At 38.1% G+C, this 23,543-nt stretch overlaps 2 protein-coding genes across 7 annotated transcripts in view; one reads left to right on the forward strand and one right to left on the reverse strand.

Moving 5' to 3' along the window:
* HERC1 (HECT and RLD domain containing E3 ubiquitin protein ligase family member 1) overlaps positions 1–8,430 on the forward strand; it is a 110,546-nt gene extending 102,116 nt beyond the window's left edge. For all 6 annotated transcript variants that reach the window (XM_069797948.1, XM_069797953.1, XM_069797950.1 and 3 more), the window contains exons 69-78: positions 67–236; positions 1,624–1,762; positions 2,034–2,203; positions 2,586–2,755; positions 2,945–3,110; positions 4,412–4,488; positions 4,914–5,166; positions 5,401–5,553; positions 6,547–6,852; positions 7,759–8,430. In XM_069797948.1, the coding sequence (XP_069654049.1) occupies positions 67–236; positions 1,624–1,762; positions 2,034–2,203; positions 2,586–2,755; positions 2,945–3,110; positions 4,412–4,488; positions 4,914–5,166; positions 5,401–5,553; positions 6,547–6,852; positions 7,759–7,944 (1,790 nt within the window). In that variant the 3' untranslated portion in view covers positions 7,945–8,430. The remainder of the gene's footprint in view (positions 1–66; positions 237–1,623; positions 1,763–2,033; positions 2,204–2,585; positions 2,756–2,944; positions 3,111–4,411; positions 4,489–4,913; positions 5,167–5,400; positions 5,554–6,546; positions 6,853–7,758) is intronic.
* A 6,443-nt stretch (positions 8,431–14,873) lies between these two features.
* On the reverse strand, positions 14,874–19,901 carry FBXL22 (F-box and leucine rich repeat protein 22). Its single transcript, XM_009930763.2, has 2 exons — positions 19,279–19,901; positions 14,874–16,459 (listed from the first exon to the last, which is right to left on the reverse strand). Exons 1-2 carry the CDS (start codon positions 19,611–19,613, stop codon positions 16,114–16,116), a joined length of 681 nt encoding a protein of 226 aa, XP_009929065.1. The 5' UTR covers positions 19,614–19,901; the 3' UTR covers positions 14,874–16,113.
* Between the last annotated feature and the right edge of the window lie 3,642 nt (positions 19,902–23,543).

Consider the following 23,543-nt stretch of genomic DNA (forward strand, 5'->3'; position numbering starts at 1 on the left):
CTGCATGCAAGTAAAATTAGCCTTTTAATGTTCTTTACATATATAGACATGTGCTTGCAATTTTAGATCGCCTGATAGGTTTGCCAGAAGGTCGTGCTCGAAATCACAACAGACCCCAACAAGTTCCAGTACTGTCGGGAATCTTCATTGAAGACATAGCTGTAGGAGCAGAGCATACACTAGCTTTATCATCTACAGGGGATGTATATGCTTGGGGTAGCAACTCTGAAGGGCAGGTATGTTTATTTCTAACTTTTGTAAGGCTATAATTGTACTTTACAGATGTGGTTGGAATACCTTTGTTTTGGTGGAAAAGAAAGCTTTATGTTTTTATTCCCTGCCCCCCCCCCCCCCCCCCCCATTTTAGGCATTTCCGTTATTTTATTTTTTATTTCCTGTGCTCTTACATGGTATCAGTTTGGGAAAGCACTTAAAACATTCTACCCAAATTATTTTAATCGAAGCTTTTTGAAAAAAATCACAGATTTTTACCTAATTCTTGAGCTATCATCAATTTTTTCAACATAGTAAAATTTATGGTTGGTGTCAGTCAGATTTGTGAACTCTTTAGATGCCTTTCGTAAAGAAAATAGAAATTAACTTTTTTTTAGAGAATAATTGTTAAAGTCAGAAAAAAATTAGTAAGTAATAAATTCTCTCTTTTCTTTGGGGCTCTAATTTTATCCCTGCCCTTAAAAGTCCATTCTCCCTCACCCCTTATACAAGTCAAATTTTTGAAAGGACTTCAGCTTTTTGACAGTTTTGTGTGCTACAAGTATAAGAAAGAGCCTCTTGATATGTTAGCTGTTGGTGTTTCAGGAAGTTTTGGTGAAGCGTGTTCTCTGGTATTTCAGGATTGAGTTTTTGAGAAGGGATGTTGAGCAAGTTGTTTAGAATAATTTCTAAGCGGAACCTCTTTGGTTTTTGGGGGTTTTCTTTTTATAGGGTGCTTACTTTGTGTTTCTGGAAGAGAAAAAATTCTTAGGGTAAAAAATTTAGAGAAACTTCATTCTGAAAGCCTGTTTTATATGATTTTCCTTGCAGTGCAAAAAAATTTTTTTATATGAGGTGGTAAAAAAAAATTATACACTGAATGAAATGAAATTTTCACTTTTAGAATATAAAATTAGAATGTGATATGAAACTATCAGTACAAAGTTAAAACAGCTTCAGTAAATTTTCTCTTTACACAGATTGTGTTTTCATAAACTGTTGTAGGAATTTACATGCTTAAACAAAAATGGTATTTAAACGGCACAGAAGAGACATATGACCTATGTTGTCTATGCATGAGAAAGACCATGCAACATAGATGACTTAGCAGCATAGATTAGTTCCTTAGTCTGCAAGAGCTTGCAAAAAAATCTCTAGCTGTTTTAAGGTCTCTTTGACACCTAGATCTGCTACTGCCACTGAATATGGATGCAATATTCTATTGAAATAAAAGGTAAATGCTAGCATAATAAAAGATATATACAGTAAATAGTTTTTTATCCCAGTATATGCTGTAGTTAAATACTATTTCTTACCATTTGCTCTGAATTTTTGCTTAGAAAGTTTTAGAAATATCATCACAGTTGTTAATTCTTCTTTGTCCCTCTTACATTTGTTATAAATTGTCAGCTTGGACTGGGCCATACCAACCATGTCAGAGAACCAACCCTAATAACAGTCCTGCAAGGAAAGAACGTTCGACAAATTTCAGCAGGACGTTGCCACAGTGCTGCCTGGACAGCTCCACCTGTTCCACCAAGAGCTCCAGGTAAAGAACTGAGATTGTATGGTCATTTGATTTAGTCTTTGTGCTTCCTGGGGGACGACTGCAACAAGTACTTCTGAAGATTTGGAGCAAAATTTGTTTTGTTTTATACTGATGCAGGTTTTCAAATTATCTTAGTCTCTTATTTTTGCTGCTGTCATGGTTTAACTCCAGTAGGCAGCTAAGCACTGCATAGAAAATCAATTCTATCCCAGCCAAAACCAGTTACAGCTATCCTTTATGTAATAATGCTTTTTTTCTTTTTCTGTGGTAGGTGTTTCAGTGCCTTTACAGCTTGGTTTACCTGATACCATTCCACCACAGTATGGGGCACTGAAAGAAGTGAGCATTCATACAGTAAGAGCAAGGCTCAGACTGCTGTACCATTTTTCTGACCTCATGTACTCTTCATGGAGATTACTTAACCTCAGTCCCAATAACCAGGTAAAATTCCGTTTGGAAAAAAAAAAAAAAAACCAGCTCGGCGGTGTTGTGTTATGCCATGTCACTAGAGAGTTTCTGACCAGATCAAGATGGATCTTAGTAATAGGTTCTATAGGTTTTTCATAATAAAGAAAAAAATATATAAATCTGGATTAAACCAAACTCTGTCAAAGTATTGTTACATATTTTCGCTTGTGCTAACATTGACATGTCAATGTTTCAGTTTCCAAAAGCTTATTAGCCTCAAAGCTAAAACCAAAAAGTGCTAACCTGTTTCCTGAAACATTGAAGTGCTAGTGATTACTATGAAGGTTTTTATTCTGTGAAGAGTGGAACTAATATCCTGTATTAATATGTTTATTCTCATACTGCTTTATTGCAGAACAGTACATCTCATTACAATGCTGGAACATGGGGAATAGTTCAAGGACAGCTAAGGCCCTTGCTAGCACCACGAGTATACACGCTCCCCATGGTACGCTCTATAGGGAAAACTATGGTGCAGGGGAAAAATTATGGGCCACAGATCACTGTGAAAAGGATATCAACCAGGTCAGTATTGTATTCACAGGCGTTGTATTAGACTGCAAATGAATACTGATATTCATCCTTTTTCCATACCTTTTGGCATACTGAGCTCTTTCTGTACAACTTTGTTAATCAAGTGACTTCGGTAGCCTTTACGTGTTTATGAGTTACATTGTATGGCTGTGTCTTTTTTTTTTTTTTTTATTTTGAAAGAGGTCGGAAATGCAAGCCCATTTTTGTACAGATAGCAAGACAAGTGGTAAAGCTGAATGCATCAGACCTTCGCCTACCTTCGCGCGCCTGGAAAGTGAAGCTGGTTGGAGAAGGAGCTGATGATGCAGGTGGTGTGTTTGATGACACTATTACAGAAATGTGTCAGGTATGAAAAGTCTATTACTTCAAAACGCCTGGGTTGAGATTTTGTTCTCTGTGGTGTCTTTTACTAATTTTCAAATTTCTATTGTGCAGCATAGCAAATACTTTTGCTTTAGTCCTGAGCCCACAACACTAGAGCTGCCTACCTAGGGATGTCTCTGAGGATAAAGAAATCTTCCTAGATTGTGGCAAGGAGATGCCATAAGGCCACACTATAACTAGTGTTTACAGTAGCCCCTCTGGGATTCTGAGATGGCTCCTGCACAGTATGGAAGCATTTTGCAGCCCCCCCATTCTGTCCAGCCAATACCTTCTATAAGAGAAGTTGTACTGCATTACATGATTACACTACATTGCATGCATACAATACAGAAACACCTCAGGCAGGTGTTTCTCTCATACCCGAAGATACGTGTCACCTCTCAGATTCAGTGCCGGAAAGGAGATCAGTAGAAGAAAGGATATTGTTGCTGTTGTCAACATAGCTGTCTTTTCAGATTCCCCTGGGAACTGAAGGCTTCAGACTACCAGCACTAAGATAAAACTGGTCAATGCTAATGTGTACTGCTTATAATTTTAAAGATGTGTCTTGGCCCTGTGACACTACTATGATTGTAGCCAGGAGAAGGATTCAAGGCAATGCTGGCTAGAGAAGTTTGGTTGTTCCTTAATCTTCCAGGCACCTCAAAACCCAAAGAATGAGGATTAGTGAGGATAATTAGTATATCTGCTTAGTCTGGGACAGGGCAACAGCTACAGATAGGCCTGGAGCTGGCATTAGAGTTAGGATACAGGATGGAAGAAACTGAAGAACTCCATTTATTAATGGAATTTCTGAAGCCTGTAAGACTAGAGCAGGGTTGATTCAGGTAAGGACTTGAGGTATAATTTTGGGTTCTTTCCTAGGCAGTTTACATTAAGTATGAGGTGTGATGAGGGTTCAGAACAGAATTTACTGAAAAATTTGCTTCATTTTTGGTTCTTGAAAAGCTGCACCGGTAGGGTGTATAGCTTATGGCTTCTGATTATTTCTGAAACAGGTACCAGGAATGTATCACAGAGCAGTCACAGTAAAATAACCATTACAGTCTGATGTAAGGGCAGGTCTTAAAATAAACGTATTTTTATTACTAAAAATCATCCCTTGCATGTTTACTTTTTCTTAAAGGTTTCCTATTAATTTGTAAGTAGTAATCACCACTATAATGGAATAATCTGTCTTGTAGTGCTGTAATGTCATAATGTTTCTGTAATAGGTTTGTTATCCTTGTGTCTGAGAAGGCTTTTTTGTTGTTGATTTTTAAGGAACTGGAAACTGGAATAGTAGACCTGCTTATTCCTTCCCCAAATGCTACAGCTGAAGTAGGCTACAACAGGGATAGGTAAGTTGTCCAGGATTTGTTTTTATTGCAGATGTTAGTGGGTGAAAATTAAAATCTTCTATTAACTGGTTTTTACCTAATGATGAGACTTCACGGTTGTCTCTAGTATATTTTTTCCTTCAGGTTGTGATGTTACTTTATTGTGGAGGAGAGGGCACGTTTTTAATATGAACTTGCTGGATTGCTGATGGCAGAATTCAGAGTAACATCAAGAATGCCAGCCTTTGTGGTCAGAATTAGTTCTGCCCATCTCAGCCTCCATTATTTTAACAGCTAAAGAGAACAATAATCTTATTTGGACACCTCTTGCTGATAATTCTGTTGACAGTTACTACGCTGTGCTTAGAAATGTTTTGGTTTTTACTTCTAATGAAGTAGCATAGAAATAATACTAGAGTATTTTCACTGATTCTTTGTTCTTTCAGGTTTCTCTTTAACCCTTCAGCATGTTTAGATGAACATCTGATGCAGTTTAAGTTCTTGGGTATTCTCATGGGTGTAGCTATTCGTACAAAAAAGCCATTAGATCTTCATTTGGCTCCAATGGTCTGGAAGCAACTTTGTTGTATCCCACTCATCTTGGAGGATTTGGAGGAGGTAGATCTGCTCTATGTGCAGACCCTCAACAGCATTCTTCACATTGAAGACAGTGGGATTACTGAAGAAAATTTCCATGAGGTGAGATATGAAAGTTGGAGCTTTTAGCTTTATTCTGAAAGCAGTTACTTTATCAGATTGACCTTAACTTTAGTGTTTATATAATTCGATGTCTCCTGTTACTGGGATAACAAGCACTTCATATGCATTTGAAATAGTTGTGATCTTATTATGGCTCCAGGTGACTGATAGTAAAATATTAAACTTGGATCACTAGAGTGACTTACGCTGAACATTTCCTGTTTTGCATAACAGATGATTCCTTTAGATTCTTTTGTTGGCCAAAGTGCTGATGGCAAAATGGTTCCCATAATTCCTGGAGGGAACAGTATCCCACTTACCTTTTCAAACAGGAAAGAATATGTGGAGAGGGCAATTGAGTACAGACTTCATGAAATGGACCGTCAGGTAAGAATCTCATTGTGACCCTATCCCTGTTGTTAATGCAAACAGTGTTTTTGATTTATGCAAGTTTCCATTACAATTTATTTGGGAATAAGGAAAGCTCAGCTTTCTGCATCTTGCCTGGGTCCCTGTGGTTTCCCGCCCCACAACTGTTTGGGGGTTTTGTTTTAAATTAGTCCTATTTTTCTTAGTAATTGCTCAGTTGACAAAAGAGCGTTAGAAATCAGAACTCATCTTTCATTAGAGTCGCCCCACTGCAACTGTCAGCCCCACTTGAGAAAATAACCTGCAGTGGTGCATGCTGTGCACTGTAATTAGACATTATAGCAACATGGAGACTAGCGAAAGTAAATATTATTGACAAACATTTAAAACTATTTCTCTTCTCCTTTAGCACAGAAACTACAAATATTTCATTATATATTTTGAGAAGTGTTAATTACCTATTTGCATACTTTTGTGTATTTTGTCATTTGTATAGTGAAGCTTGTGAAAGCAGTGTACTAATCACATGCTAGGAAAATTCTTTTCCTTTTTCTCAAGATACAGATGCATGCATGATATTATCTGCATTAGAAAAGTAACTTTCTCATCAGAGGTACCAAATCCTAAGTATTCTAGAACAACTATGGACTTCTTACAAATGTGACTTTGTGCCAGCTTAGATGTATGGTATTTACACAGTTTTTTGGTTTAGCCATCATCATTTGTGCTGCTAACTTGTACTTTTTTAAGTTCTGTTTTTTATCAAAACATGTTCTTCAATGTGCAATTACAATTAAAAATACCTGTAATATTTATTCTCCAGGATTTTGAGAGAGGATACAACCCTTGCGGGGGATGCATGTGTGGGAGGTTGTTCGTGGCAGATGTTCTATAATTCTATCTCTTTATCCCATTTCTCAGCTGATACGTTACTTTTGCATTTGCGTGGTACAGTAAGTAGCAGAGGTAAGACAATTGCACTTCAAATGTCTCTTCTTTTTGGGGCAATAGGTGGCTGCTGTAAGAGAAGGAATGTCTTGGATTGTTCCAGTTCCTTTGTTGTCTCTTCTGACTGCCAAGCAGTTGGAGCAAATGGTCTGTGGAATGCCAGAAATATCAGTTGAAGTTCTGAAGAAAGTTGTGCGATACAGAGAAGTTGATGAGCAGCATCAGCTAGTACAGTGGTTCTGGCACACCCTTGAGGAATTTTCAAATGAGGAGAGAGTCCTTTTCATGAGGTTTGTGTCAGGAAGATCTCGATTGCCAGCCAACACAGCTGATATCTCTCAGCGATTCCAAATAATGAAGGTTGATAGGGTAAGATCCTGTTTTCTTTTTTTTTTTTTCTTTTCTTTTTTCATTTGGTTGTCCTGCCTAATATAATCTGTCCTTTGGAAATAGGAGACAGGTTTCCATAATTGTAAATTTACAGACAAAGTATAGGATGGGATATGCTCTGAGCTGTTAAAACCAAACATTTTAATTGTGTAGAAGGACATACACTGCATGAATTGCATCTTAATTCATTTGGTGCATTTACTATAGTTACACGATTGGAAGTCAAGACAAGTTCTTGTACAAGAAACAAATCATCTTGTATTGTAACTTGTCCACAGTCAATTTTCTGTTCCAATCTCTTTTTTCCTTTGATAATTTTCACTTTTTTTTTTTTTAAGTTTTAAATCTGTTTAAGTGGCAACATATGACCACTAGTGAACTCTACAGTCTTAAAACCACTGTAATGAGTTTACAGTATGTTACTTTACATACAGGATGCATTCCTTTGACATTACTTTTGGTTTTTGTGCAGTGAAAGCGCATTCTCTGTGAACTACATGAATCAAAAACTTGGCAAAATCTAAGATAACAGTGATCTTTGGTTAGGTGTTTCTCAAATTGCCTCATGTTAAGGCACACTATGGCATGTAATTTGAATGTTGCTTGGTATCTTCTAGTGGGCTGATAAATAGTAGTGCGATCAACTTTTCAAATGAATTATTTACAGAGCAGGTGATACAGCAGTGGTTTTGCACATACTCAAGGATGAAACAAGTGATGTAAACAAGGGAGGATAGTCTGCTGCTTAAAAGGAATTTGGAGATAGAATGTGAAAATGCTGAATGATAGAGGCAAGGAAGGGAGGGAGCAATGAAATATGGATATGTTGCATTTTATGCTTCATTCACAACTTAACAGTGTCCCACCTTTTATCCATTTCTACAGCCTTACGACAGCTTGCCTACCTCACAGACTTGTTTCTTTCAACTGAGGCTCCCACCTTACTCCAGTCAACTAATCATGGCAGAGCGTTTGCGCTATGCAATCAATAATTGCAGGTCTATAGATATGGACAATTATATGCTCTCACGGAATGTGGACAATGCAGAGGGCTCAGACACAGATTATTAACATTCTGTGAACAAAATCATCTTCCTTTTACTACAAATAGTGCCCTAAGTCCAATTCATTGTTGACATAATTTTACAGTAACCATAGATGTTTTAGAAGCATAAAACCAGATGTTAATAGACAGTGGCCACATTTTAGTTAATCTAATTGTAACAAAAAATTAGATGTTTTTATTTTTTTGTGATTGTAAAAAAGAAAAAAATGAAAAAGAATACAAAAAAAAGTATGATCAGTAAGTTTTTTCTCCTTTTTTGGGCACTTTTGATAAGTTTGCATGGAGACATTTTGGTGCATTTTTGTTGGGAATAGTACATTTGTAAGCCCTCCCAGTGAACATGAAGAGTTGTACATTGTGTATAATTGTTCATTAGCAAGGACAGTTTTACATGAATATTCACATATTTATTTTGTTTTAATTTGAATTGCCTGTGCAGGGTTCCTTATGCAGAGAAAAAATAAAGCAAATTCAAGAATTGGTTGCTTGTATGCATTTGTGAACTGTGATTGGTTTACTCAGTCTTCATACTTTTATATTTTGTCTCAGGAAACTAGTATTACAGTGTTTAGACAGGACATGACATTTGAAGCATCTTAAAATGTTTTATCTTCAACGGATCTGATGTGTAGTACTGTGCTCTGCATTCTTAATGTCTTTGAGGTACTGGCTTTTTCGGGTATACCACTATTTATTCCTCGTACTTCAATACAAGTTAACATTGTACTTGGTTCCTTCTTGATTTTCATTTAAACATTTTTCTCCCCCAGAGTAGTAGTTGTTGACAATAATAACAAACTGCCACCTTGACTGAGAAACCTTTAAGTCTTTTGTAAAAAAGAAAAAAAAAATCCTTTTTAATATACAGATTGATATAGTTGATTCCTGGACAGAGTACCAAAAAATTGAAGTGACAGGGTAGTAGTCGAGGCTATGGATTTTATGTAAGTTCTTAGTTTATGCCTTTGGGTTTAGTAAACATCATGTGTTTGGTCTCATTTTGTTGCAGTTGTAATTGTATTATGATCAGCAGGGTGGGGCTTACACTGTAATGTTCATATTTGGTTAGGACAGTAATGTACTGTACAAAGAAATTTTTGTTCTGTGTCTTAGGGCAGTGCTGAAGAATAGATAATTCCCCAGTGTCTCTATCAAAAACATGATTTGTGTCAAAATACAAATGCTGCTTGGTGTTCAGGAGCAGGATTTACCTAGGCTGAGGAAAAGGGTAGAGTCTGTCCCCTGGTAAGTCACTGCTGCTCTGCCCTGATTTTTTTCCCCACCTCATTCTGACTGAACTCCTTGGTAAGGATGCCGTGGGACCTGAGGACTAGCAAGAACATTTATTAACTTGATCTCACCTGGGACAAGACTGGTCTATCAGAGTCTGGAGAAGAGGGTAGAAATTCATATTGTTTTCCCTCATGTGATTGTTGTATGTTAGCAGGGATTGATAGAGAAACTTCCCGGTTGTTCGAGACGGCACTGGTATATTGCGGCCAGCTAATAGTGGTCAAAGGGCTGACTTGATAAGCTGTAAAAATTTGCAGATCTGGGTTTTGTCTGGTGAAGTTCTTCCAGTTAGGATTAGTTGTTGAGTCATGAAAAACGCAAAAGGTTCTTGAGCTATGACCAAGAATCAGACTGCAACATGAAACATCTAGAGGGGGGCTTTCAGCAGTGTTGGGAGGAGGGACTCAGGGCTCTGAAATCATGCAGACTTAGTCTCCTGCCTCATTATTATGGTTCCAAATTGGAAGATTTTGGTGTCCCATCACTATGTTGTAGGGGAATATATTCACATCTTGGTCTAAATTTATAGGTGTAATACATAAAAAAAAAATAAAAGGTTACAAATAAAAGGGGAAACTGCTATATAAAGTCCTGTATTATTGCATACTAGACTTTGTTTATGTGTCTGAATTAGTGCTGCTAATTTGTCAGTCTGTTTAAATCAGGCACAGAAAATAATAGAACTGTGCCTACAGTTTTGCATGGACTATGCAGTTGGCTTCTTGGATAATGAGGGTCTTTTTGGAGGCAGTTTACAGTAAAGTGAAAGAGGATGTTGATACTGGTGAATATTGATGTTGATTAAAGGATTGTGTTTGATTGCTTTATTTGAGACTTTTTTATTGATTGTGCTTGCCCTTTGAATATTCTATCTTAGCATCATTAAAACTACCAAGTGCTTAATTATTTTGATTTTATCCTACTGGGTTTTTTCACCATAATTACATTGTGGGTACATTCCTTTTAACCTGCTGATTGACGTTTTTCTGTTGCTGAGGCATCTGAGACTGGAATCATGTTCACGTTTCTTATATAATGCTTCTTATACGTAATTGCATATGAAGATATCAAATGTACAGCACCGATTATGTCCTACTATTGGAGACCGATTCCGACTTTGTCAGTTTAATGTATGGGCGTTTTATGTATGCAAACCTCTCCCTATATAGAAAGGGGAATAAATATTACTAGCGTATGTCTGCATTCTGTAGTGTAAGTAGGTCATATATGCAGTTATTTAAAGAAAAAAATATGCAACTCAATCTTGTAGCAAACCTTCCAGTGGCAGCATTGTTGCATTTGGCAGAGTTGGCTGTAGCAAGGTGGACTGCAAGCGATTTCCAAATGTCATACCTCATTTCCTTTCCACCTTTCAGCATTGGATGAGACATGTATGACTGAAGCAGGGAGTATCAGTGGTAACAAATGCATGTCAGAGGTAAGAACAGGTGTGTGACAATGTGTTTTATCTAGACCCATTTCAAATTAATATGAGATATGGAGGTACAGTAAGCTTAGAAGTGTTGAAGTCTAAGCATAACTAGAGAAAAACAGCTCGAAAAGTTTTAGCCAAAAGTAATGTGCTGGGTAGGTATTATATAGGCAAGCACTTAGATGCCAAAAGCCTGTGTCGCTTGTTGAACATGACTACTATTTGCTGCTGCTTGCTTTTTGCTGTACATGAGTAGTACCTAACCTTTTCCTTACACCTCAGGTAACTCTCAAGAAGCACTCACTCTCTCTGGTTTATAAGGCTGTTGCTTCATGAAGCCCATAATATCTGTTTCTCATCCTGTTTTTACCTTGGGATTAAGTAATTTCTTCTCTACCACCTCTGGTATTTCCAGTCATTTTTTCCCCACTTCCCCCCCCCCCCCCCCGAAGTACATCCCTAGCCTTTTGGGCTATCAGCTGGATAGCCCTTTGAAACAGGTAGGCATGCTACAACAGAGAGAAGATAAACAGCCAGTCCCTGAGACTAGACGTAGGCAAGTTACTTTTAACTGGGTGAAGGTGAAGCCTCACTCTTTCTGGAGCTAGCAGTAGTACTGTTGGTTCATCTGACAAAGCTGGAACGTAGCAGTAGTTGGAATGCGTGCCTGTCATGCTGAGAGGGGACCGGTAAGAGCAGAATGTGTTCTTGAACAGTAGTATTTTCTAGAGAATAGGTGATCAGGTCAGGTCTGGAAGTTTGATTTAGATCTGTCATTTAGCCCTTTTGACTGGGTGATGGAAGTTTAATGGCAAAAAAATACCGCTGCTGGTAAGTAAGCAGTTTTACTGTGCTGCAGGACTTTGCTTAATTTCCTTTTACCAAGGAAAAATTTCCTTTTGCCAAGCTGAGCTATGCTGTCACAGTGGAAATCTGAAGGGTCTTCTGGATGTTGCTTTTCCCCTATTGTGTAAGAAAAGACACAAACTTTTGATAATGAAGTCTTGTTTGCCATGTTCATCTGATAACCTGATGCAGCTTCCAAGTAGGCATCTTGGTTTATTTCACCTTTCTTTTAGTACTTTCATAAAATGATAGATAACAAGCCTTCCTCCCTCTATACCTGGTACATTAGAGTTAGGGTCTGTGAAGAGTAAAAAAAATGTTTCAGTGATGTTAAGAGAACTTTGATGGAACTCAAATGGCTTGGAACTAAAGAAAACTGCTAACATGCTTCTGTCCTTACATAATACTGTAAGTAAAATGTAATCATTATATACTGAATTTACAAATTGGATTGCTAAGAAAATTTATTATTGATGTTGAAAAAATTTATCAACATAACTGTGTTCAAGTTTTACCATGTCATGAACAAATAACCCCATTCAAGGAGGGGAAGAGCAAAGCAATAGGACTCCGGAGTATTTGTACACAAATAGGCAAAGAAACCAAGTGGGAGAGTGTTTCAAGGCCCTTTTTAGCTCTGTAAAGTAAAAAAACACAAAACCCACACCACCACTTCCCCACCCAGCCCCCCCCCAAACAGTCCTGATAGAAAACTGGCAAAAAGGCATAAATAATATGTAGACAGATGCAAACCTGCTTTCACATCTTGTAGCTACTTGAAAATCTGTTAGGTGTTGCATCTGCAGAGATACATCTTTTATCACAGAGTGCTTAGAGAGCTGGCATCAAGAGAAGGTCTTTGGTTAGTAATGTGACTATATAGAATTCCTACCTTGTTTTGGCTTGTCAGCAATATATGAAACTGGTGTTTTTTCACCAGTTTTGTATCCAAGGTAGGAATTGTGTCAACATCCCAATTTCCACATCACAATCAAGTTTGTTCAGCCCAGCAATCTCCTTTCAAAGTTGTAAATGCTCTGTTAGGACTGCTGTTTGTCTTTCCTGTCTGTGCTTCCAGTTTTGTTCCTTACTTTGTAGTGCATAAGGGTCCTACTTAGGAATTCCTTTAGGAATTCCATTCCTTTAGGAATGAGTTAATGAAATACCAGAATATTACAGTGTCATGCCATTAAATATCTCTAAGTTGTAAAGATGCAATAGTGAAATTATTTTCTTTATTTGTCTTCTGGGTTGTTTCTTACAGATACTCCTACTGATTAAGTATTTCTCTAGAATTTCAGCTCTGTTTGACTAAGTTTCTGTAAAGCTGTGATTTATTTCTTAGCCCAGCCAAATTAGAGACTACCAAAGGATATCTGTGGATCAATTAACCAGGATGGAAAGGAGCAAGTATGTTCACTTACATTGAGAGCTGTAAAGTCCTTTTTCTGTTTTTGATGCACCACATAAAGAATGTTTTCAGGAGTTCATAGCTAGCTCATCAGTTTTCGCAGAGGAAAGAATAAACCCTAGGTTTTTGTAGTCTATTAAAATATTTCTGCTGAGATTGTTTGAAACTTATCTTCCTAGAGAAACTGATTGGAAATACAATTTACAGTACTATTCTTGCAATAACAATTGACTTCAAGTGGAATTTTGATAGCGTGTTTCTTTCTGTTCAAACATGAACAAAAGACAGTGTATCAGTTGGAATAAATCTTTCAAGACTACCTGAGGCATCGGAGCCAAGCTCTCCATTATGACACCCCAAGCATTTCCTCCATGTAGCTTTAATAAAAGGAGCAACAGTATTGTAAAAAGAATACAGCAAGAAATTGGAAAAATCAAACCAGTTATTCCTAAGTATCTGAGGCCTAACTTCAGAACTTGTTTCTACAGTTTAGATGCCAATGAGAGGGGAAAAGGTCTGCTTTACTTCAGTAGTAGTTTTAAACATTCTTTTTGTTTTAGAGAGGTAATACAGTCACGCTGTTCTCGAAATTTAAAGAAGAACATGTATCATGTTAGACATTTGTGACAACATTTAATAATTTATTAAATAGCAATTTAAGAAGTCACAAATTCTGATCCTTAGAGGAAAAGCTAGCTCTTGTAGTCTTCCAGTTATATAAAAGATTAAAATGTAGATAAGTAGTAAGTGTGCAAAGCTACTGTTAAAATGCAACAAAGCTATTGGATTATTTTAAACCATTAAAATAACCATTATTCAAGTCTTGATATACTTGAATTCCAGCGATGCGAGTTCGAGTTCATGTGTTTTTAACTAGCAAATTTCATCAGTGTTTTGTTACCAGTTCAGTAAGATAAATTATCAACAATTGCAGAGCCCGTCATGTAAATGAGAAACAGGCTTACTATGGTATATGTACATAGATTGCTGTAGTGACAGTCTTGAATAATCGTTATGTAATGGAACAGAAACGTTGACTGTCTTTATGCGACAGAACAGTATTTCCAAAAGTTAGTATTTCTAAATTTGCTTGAATTTTAAGGATACGCACACTCAGGTATTCCTACTCTGTGTAAGGTTTTAATTTAAAATTAAATTTAAACTGCTGTAGACTTCATTGTGATTTAAGCTGGAACTATTCAGGATCCATAGTTTGTCAAACTGGTCTGTTATGCAGCCTTCTGTTTGACAGCTAAGCTGAACTGACATCTGGTCCTCTAGGGGAAACTAAGTTATCGGTAGCCAGATTTAACTATCTGTCATTCTTAGTAAGTGTAAAGTTCTTCAGTGGATTGTATTGAATGGGAGAGAGAGATTTAAGGTAAATACAAGTTCAGCGGCAGAGTCAGCAAGAATGGGCAGGATTATATATTATGGTGTGCTCTCGAGGAGTCAGAATTCTGACTTCATATTGCTGACCAAAATGAAAAATAACGGAAAGCAGAACTTGAGGATGTGCTCCCACATAGAGTAAAGCACAAAGTTTGAGATGGGGTGCCTGAATAATTCAAACTGGATGATCACAGTGATTTTTCTGTATTGTTATACTGAAACAGACTCGACAAATAAAACTTTTGACAGGTTACTGCAGTACAGTTGACATAGTAATGTGGCACTCAGAAACGTTTACCTTTCCTCAGGCAAAAATCTGTAAGTGCGTAAAGAGTCTTGAAATGTGGTGTTACCAGTCCCGAGTACTTGATACCGTGACCAAATCGCAGTGTGTTGTATCAAGGCAGATTTTATACAGCAGAATAAAACTGTGCCAACCTTTGGTGTCAAATTTTGTAGATGATGCCATAGCAACCCTTCATAAAAAAAAAGAAAAAGAAAAAAAAAAGGCTTCACTTCCATGTAGCAGAGCAGCATGCAGGAAAGTGACAGCCTTGTGGTTTGGGATGAAAATCGCTATTTTTTTTTTCCTTTGCAGTGAGAAACAGGTATTCATAAAGATCTCTACTGTAGTGTGTTCCTAATTTAGCGTTTAAAGCTATGGGTTGTTAAGTCACTGTCTTTTCCTGTGGGTTAGTACTGTCAACTAGTTCATATTGCGCTTCTTTTAGTGTCAACTTTAAAAAATAACTCGGTGTATCTTGTCGAAGTACATTATGCAGAGGGTCAAACTGTGTTTTGACTGTGTATTGCCATGCATCCCTCATTTAATAAATAAGCCTGACAAATCAGCTACAGATGTTAATCACTGAGGAAGTGATGGTTGTCAGGTACTGTGCTTTTGCTAGGAGGATCTTACATGGTGTGGTTACCACCCTTAGTGGATGGAACGACCATACGGATATATCCTATAACAGAAATTTATCAGTCCTTCCCTGAAATTTGTGTAAATCATACAGTTACTCAAGCTCCATCTGCTGTGGCTTACATGAGGAGTTTAGAAAGCAAGAGGGCCCACTCTGAACCTCGTGACTCAACAGGAGGGTCCTCCTTACTCTTTGTATCTCTTCCGTTAGACTCAAACCGTTGACCAAGTCTAATATTGGATCCAGCCGCACCTAGGCTCTATAGAGTTTAGAAAGCAAGGGGGTCCACTCTGAACCTTGTGACTCAACGGGAGGGTCTCCCTTATTCTTTGTGTCTCTGGTCTTTGTGTGAATCATTCTAACTCAGTTCTAACTCATTTTTCCTTCATATGTTTCTTCCATGCAGTAATTAATAAGGTGAACCTTGCCCTCAAACTTACTGAACCTTGTCAAACCACTGTTAAACTTTGTTAAATTCCATCAAATTTATTGAAATCTGTCAAATTATTATTTTACCTCAATAAAACATACTGCTACTTCTCTCTTTTGAGTGAGTTGCATTCCACTCATCTGTGACAAGAGGGTACCAAAATTGCAGTTTTCAGCCTTAATCTGGTCTAGCATTTTGTGACAGCAATGTAGGGTTTCCCACTTTCAGGGAACAACAGAAAGCAAGCAGGTTTCTTCTCTTAAGACTGTCCTGGTGGAGATGTATGCCTTTTCCCAGTGCAGCCTTTACAAAACATATCAACCATGTGTTTGGACTTAAACCAGAATACAGGAAAGTAGCCACAGTTCATTGAAGCAATGCTACCCAAGAGGAGAGTGGAAGTAAAATAACCCACATTGACTGAGTTTATACAATTTGTTGCACTTAAAGCTGAACCCATTGTCTTGATGCTTTTTCAAGCATCAGCTTTTTTTCTGGCTTATTGTCTGGAATCATGTTAGCACTTCTCTCTGCTCTCAGCATTACCGAAGGACATTTTTCCCTGACTCTCTCTAGACCAGTTTGTGTTATGTTCCGGCAGAAATCCACGTGGAGCGTTTGCAGTGATCCCCCATAGAGGGTCACTGCTTCTAGTGTCTGGTCAGTGATCCGCACACAGTTTTCCAGTTTGAGTGTCTTGAGGTTTGGGCAGTTCTTGAGCAGAAGCAAGATGCAATCGTCTGTAACATGGCCACATCCAGAGAGGGTCAGAGACAGCAGGTTTGGACATCTGAAAACATGATCGTTACAGGTGAGATGAGGGGGAAAATAAATAATAGAGCTTGGAGAAGCTAGTATCATTAAGAATAATATGCAAGTTAGAAAAATACCTCCTCTTCCATCAGGAGGGGCAAGAATGCATGAGTAGGTGGGGGTATATGTAGATCTTTTGCTCAGCTTTACTAATCGCAAAACTTAGCTTCTTTTTCTGTTGGTAGCAACATTTATAGCTCAATTGGCATAGTAGAGAAGGGGACGTGAATGCCTGTATAAGCTGCAGCTGCATTGTTTTTTCTTAAGGAGTTGCACGGTGCTGCGCTTGGAGAAACGCAGCGAATGAAGATCCAAGTAGAGGTGAGATTCAAGTCAGGTTGAATTTGAGGACAATTGAGTGAAGAGGCTGCTGTGTAGACATGCTGAGCATGGGCAAGTAAGACACTCCCACTCTTGACTGTACAGGGATTAATGGGTGTATTTCATCTCCTTGGATTTACTGAAGAGATGCCAGCTACAACCTAAGAGTGTTGATGTTTGAAGCCCACACAACTCTTAAACCTTCCTTCAAGTCATTGAAATTGGTAAGAACTCTACTGTTAAACAACAATGCATCAAATTAAAAGAGCTTTCTTTCTTGTTGCTTGGGTGGACCTGGGAAAGTACAGAAAAGGCCTGTTCCAAGTCAGTGTGTTGATGACTTACACTAAATATCCTTGTGTAGAAAACTGGAGCAGACCAGTTATTACTAGTTGTACTGACCAGGTATATTTGCAAGGACCCTTGTGCACTAACCTGCGAACCCTTTGTACAAAGCGTTTGGTTTCTGGCTTACATCTCTCTCCAGGGAGAAGCAGTTCTGCTATCCATCGATTTAGCTAAATGCAGCTTCATGTTTCTCTATTAGCACAGGACTTTAGGCTCTGTTGTTGTGGGGAGAAATGGTTACAGCAATGCTCATGTTGATCTTGTGAGACCTTTGGACAGAACTATTAGCCTGCCTCCGTCCTGTAAGAACCATATGGTGCCTGTGAGCACTTCGATATAAACATTTGTGCCTATAGCCTGTATCAGGGTTTGAGGTGTACAACAGCAGTGGGGGCAAACAAGGGGCTCTGCCATCACTGCAGCGTTTTCTTTTGTCCTTAAAAATTGGTACATGGTGCATTCCTCTTTCTCTACACCCCACCCCATCCCCCTTGCTGCTGCTTGACTTCACCTTTTGAGCAGAGGTAATTACGTTCATGTCAGCTGCATCATCTTTTTTTTACTCTTTTCCTTTATGCTTATGAACAGTTAGGAGAACAAATGTTTTAAAGCAGGCAAGATCAAGAAAGGCTCTGACCTGCCATCGCTTGTGGCTTCGCCAACAGAATAAAAGTACTCCAAACTCAGGGAGAAAAGCTGTGTATATGATTAATTTCCATTTTTCTTTGCAGAGAATGCTAGGAATTTTGTTTGGATGGAAACGCTTTCAATGGGGTTGCTGCAAAAAAGGCAGGATCTTGTCTTAGGAAGGCTAAAATGGAGGGGGGGGTGAGTGTGAATATAATAAACTGTCATTTATAAGAGTTCAGTTTAACTTGTGGAAATGAATCTATGTAAGGCTGAAAGGCACTTGCTGCATTTTTATGGACTTGGAGATTGCTTGCTACCCAGGCTTTGCTTTGAATTTTGTCAAGCAACCAGTTTGGGCTTATGGATTCTGCAGAGGAAAAAGGCACTTATTTCTACAGAGCTGTAGTTTTGCATACTCTTTCTGAATCCTAATTTGTGATGGCAAAAAATGGAAATAAATAAGAGTGGCCTCATGGTAGACATTCCAGTACCAAAATGAGAGAATACTTGCTTCTACGCCCTCCTTTGTAGGCATAGATGTGCTTCCCTAATACTTTGCTAATTAATCCACATTTTTAATCAGTTGTTCTAGAACAGTTACTTCTGAGATTTTGTACTTGCAACTTAACGTTCTGTTTTGAACCTACATTTCAGTCCTTGTTTTGAGATTGCACTGTTGCTGGTTCTCACAAAGACACTGTGTCCTGTCAGTATCCTGTAGTTTGTTGGATTTTTTACAATTGTTATTTCCACATAGAACTTTCTGCCTTCCATGTTGTGGCACAAAGCTGAGGGCTGGCTGTGGCACAAAGGCGTGCCATTTCAGGACAAGTACTGACATGCCCCTTTCAGCTCTAACTATCCTCGGTGTTACTAAACACTAGGATTGGCTCTACCCCATTTGCTCCTCCTTATGTAATTTAACTTTTTTTTTTTCTTAAGAGTGGGTTTGTAGCAGTAAAGAAATAAGAAATAAGAAGAAATTTTGTCATAAGAAATTGTGTGTGCCCAGAGGTGCTTTTCCACAGTGGTATTTCTTTTCCTTTATAAAAAGCTTAGATAATAAGAGTTAAATTTCAGTACAAAAGCAATGCTTACTTATTAGAATGAAACAAATTTTGGTGTTTAGTAATGTGTTTAATGAACTTGGTTTTGTTGCACCTCTTTCCTGTAGCCCCTCCCCCCCAGGACAATGCTTTGCACTGCCAGAAGGGTATGTTTCAGTTAAGCAGCAATTTAGTAGGCAGTACTGCACTTTTCTATATTAATTATTAACTCTTAAAAAAAAAGCGGGGGGGTGGAAATAGGCTTAAGGAGAAGTATATGCTATTGCCACTATAAAACCAACTTAGTTAATGCTATATTAAAACTGCAAAGTCAAAGCACTCACTTAATGCTCCATTTCAGATAAATAGGATGTAAATAGCTGACAGTTGTCTCATTTCAAGGCAGTTAACCTTTACAGTAGATGTAAAAGTTCACACCCGAAGAACGTACCTGTTGCAAACTTCTAGTAAAAAATCATTGACAGTGTTTTCATGCCTGTTACAGAAGTCTTTCTGGAAATTGTTTTTCATCCAGTCCTCAATGTTACACACCTTGACTCTCTCTGAATACCAGCAGATGGATAAGTATTTTAAAGCAGGTCCCAGGAGAAAATTATCCTTCTTTAGTTCCGCTGGAGAATGAAAGTGTAACAAAGACCACAGTAAAGGATCCTGAAACACTTCCAGCAACTTGTGACATGTTTTTGCTAGACATTTCCTACTATTTTTGTCCAGAAAAGAAAATAGATGTAAAAGGCATTCCCGATTCAGCTGGGTTATATGCATAGCCCGTCAGAGAGTGTGAGAAAGAAGACAGTCTCCTGGCCTTGCAGAATAACGGCAGTGCTGGAGGGGGCTCAGAATCACCAGAAGGCTGTTGCACATATATGGTTGTGGAATGGTGTTTATTTTTGGCGAACAACTGCTGCAGAAGCTAAGAACAGCGAAAGGAAAAGAAACATGCATGCATGAAACTCTTGTTCTGTTTCTACAAGGGAATGGAATGGGCATGTAGAATAGCAGTACTTGACTTTCATGAAATGCTTCCTTAAAAGGGATTTCTTTCCTTGTAGGCACTCCTTAAGTTTAGCAAAGTTAGTTCCTAACTGGGGGGGGGGGCGCGCGGGACGGGATGGTGGGTGGTAGCTTACAGCTGCAAGGAGTAGCTTTGCCAGCCTCTCCAGTTTGGAGGATTTGGCTTTCAGAGCGGAAGTTTGTTTTTGCAGTGTACAATTTTAGCCTTGATTTGTTCACTGATTTTTCTAAGGTTGCACTTTTCCTTCATGTTCAATGACTGTTTACACTGGATAATGAAATTTCACGAACAGCTTGTAAAATGAGTTGAAAAATTCCCTGGGTGCTTTAACATGTGTACATAGTCTGCAGCTTTAATTTACAAGCCTCAGACTTAGGGCAGTTTCCTGCACACTGTTGTTTGAATAAACAAAGCTAGCTGGTTCCCTGCCTTTTGCATGGAGGAAAGTAATGATACACAGGAACAGCATGTCTATGTTTAGCTGTTTGTAGGTTTGTGCTTTTAATAGATGTCTTCTATTAGCTTGACTTTTACAAGTTTTCTTGTGTTGTTTATGTTTTTGTAGGCTTAGTTCTATTACTGTAGACTTGGCAGTTTTGGTGGGAAAAGGATATACAGAATTGGTTTTAGGAATAAAAGCGTGTGTTTTCCAGTAATGAGAGAAACTGTAGCAGAAAGTTTCTCCTAGAAGAAAAATAAAGCTACAGCAAATGGCAGGTTGGAATTAAAAGCAACAACAAACAGCCCTATAACTTTCATGTTTGTGAAATAAAAATGCTCGAGATTAAGGTAGTTTATGCCCATCTTCTGTCTGATGGTGATACAGGAAAATAATACATTCAGTGAAGTAGCAGATCTTAACATCAAAACAGCCCTGCAGGAATTTTTGAAGTGGCTTGCACAATTTTAGTAGCTGGGAGATTTTATGTACCTGTGCATTTTGATTGGGTTTGTTTCAATATATGACAGGGTTAAGTGGGACCAAAGTTCATCTTTTCCTTCTTACCCTGAGAATGTAGTTTGAAATTCAACTCTGAAAAACAAGATTTGAAATTTGTTTGCAGTCTGCAACAATTATTTTAGCTTCTATCTGTGCTTGAGTAATGTGTATGCTTACACACAGTGACTCCAAAAAATGACAATTATGGATCTGTTTAATTCTTTGGAGTTAGTAATTTTCTATTATACATGGTAAGCAGTGCTTAACAGTTGCCAGTCTTTTTGGTTTCATATCCTTTGTCATTTAATATTATCCTTGAAACGAGAAGGAGATTTCTGCTCCCCACCCACACTCAAAAACAGGCTATGGACAGTGGCACGAGTACTTTATGAAGCCACAGAAGGGACAAGAAGAGAAGATGATTTCACATACCAGGTAAGCCGGTCACTGGAAAACAGCAGCTTAAATGGTGTACCAGCAGTTGTTGTTCTTCATTCTCATGCTAGCATTTTCAACTCTTGTCCCTTCATCCTTTTCAGAACTTACCTTAATTTTTGAGCAGGTTTAAATAGTTAAGACTGCTCAGAGTTGCAGTACATACACACAGGAATATCATTTATTAAAAAAAAACAAAAAAAAACCCCAAAAAACACAACAAATGAGCAAACTTGAATGACAAGGTTACCATCGCTAGGATGGACTCTTACTACAGTCTGACATGAAAATTAACAGCCTTAAAAATTGAACAGCAGGTCCTCTTTGGGTTTAGAGGCTAAGTTTTGGTAGAGGTCTTAAAATAGTAGGAACCCTTCAATTTGCTTTATTTTGTTTTCCCCCGAACAAGGTAAAATACTCTGCCACTCTGCAGAGGATTTACACTAATGATATTCTGCAAGCCTGTAGAAGGACAAGAGGAGTTTCATTTTCTAAGGAAAGGAGACACTTTAATGGCACATTTTCCATAAACACACTGTGAATGAGAGAGAATTCACATTCAACCTGGAAACGCTCCAGAAACACACAAGATGAGCACAGTCAGTTATCCTCACTGAAAATTACACACTAGATTTTAATGGTAAACAATTACAACTATGGCACTACAGTACTTGAGGATATCCTAAAGCACATTGGAATCAATTTTCAAGGTGCTGATACCTCAGCAGTAAGACACAGACACATCAGTAATGAAACATTGTTGGGGAAACTTTTGAACACCACGTGTTACACTTTCCATTGATTTAGTAAAATCCTTGTAAATGGCCTCCTGCTTTTCACACAAGTCCACTGTCCCTGCCTGTCTGAAAGTTTTAAACTCTCCTCTCAGGCAGACATCTGTTACCACCGGGAAAGCACCTTCTGAGTATACAATGAGGAGCTCTGTTTCTAAGTGCATGCCTTAGAGCGTTGCATAATGCTGCACTTAACAGCTCACTATACAACACACTAAAGCAGACGTATTCTGAGAGCTGGACATTTTGCAGTTTTGTTTTACATAAATCTTGTCTCCAGTTGTATACGTGGCTAAACAGTTACTAATGAAAGGACAACCTTTGATGAGACAAATTTTGGTGAAAAATATGCAAGTCTTTGAACTGTAGAGAGCAGTTGTTGCTTGCAGAGCAATCACAAGCAAGAAAAAAAATTCTTGCCAGTTAGTGTGTACTACGATCAGCAGTAAGTAGAAAAGAAACATTTGGCTTAAATGAAATGAGATATTCCCTCTCCCCCAAGCTAGCAGATAAATATAGGATATACAAGTAAGGTTAAAAATGTAATACTAGGCCAGGTGCAGTATATGTTACTGGTTCAGTGCTCAGTTACTTTTTTTTTTTTTCTTTTGACACCACACTGAATAGAATACAGTGGATAAGCAAAGTTCTCCACCAGGAAGAGAAATACTTGTGTTGCCACAACAAACTGTTCATACTGTCCATCTGGGTTTGCAGTGGGAGAAAGTTAAATTAGGAAAGGATTTACAATGTACTTGTTCCAGCAAAACATATGGCTGAGCCGTTACCACCACATGCTGCAAGAACAAGCCTGACATGATTGCATTGTGTTCCCATGGCCGTGTCTCAAATGGACTATGCTGGATAGATACCATTGCCCAAGACCTTAATGTTACAGAGCAAATGTTACTGAAAGGAAATACTGAAGTGAGAACATAACTCTGACACAAGAAATTTACTGGAGAAGTAGAAGCTGTTTAAAGTAAGTAAGTGAATGAATGTTGCTGAAGATTACAAATTTAAGTTTCTACAAGTAGAGAAAGGCACATTTACATCACTGGTTTGCGAGAACACTGCATACACCTGACTACTGTAAGTTAAACTGCTTCTGGCCCATAGCTAGTTGTGTATTTTAAGCTTTGTATTCTCAAAACTAAAATTCTAAAGCAATCCAATCCAAGTAGCATGCAGACAAAACGCAGCTATAGATGGAATCTACTTAACTCCCCAACTAACTGTGAGCAGTAAGGCTGCCTGCCCTTCAGGATAATCATGTGGTAAGATACTTCACTTGCCCCGCACACCAATGAAGTCAGTCAAATACCTTTTTCTGCCTTGTATAAATGATGACGGCCACCTATTCTGATTAGAAGAAAGGCTCTAGCTGCAAGAAACAGAGAAATGGTAGGTGACAAACTATCTACAATTTAAAGCAATGAATAGTTCTATTTATTGTTCAGCTTGAGTAAAAGAAAACATCCTTATATATATGTCACTTAATGTATCAAATA

The sequence above is a fragment of the Haliaeetus albicilla genome, chromosome 12, assembly GCF_947461875.1.
Source record: "Haliaeetus albicilla chromosome 12, bHalAlb1.1, whole genome shotgun sequence".
NCBI lineage: Eukaryota > Metazoa > Chordata > Aves > Accipitriformes > Accipitridae > Haliaeetus > Haliaeetus albicilla.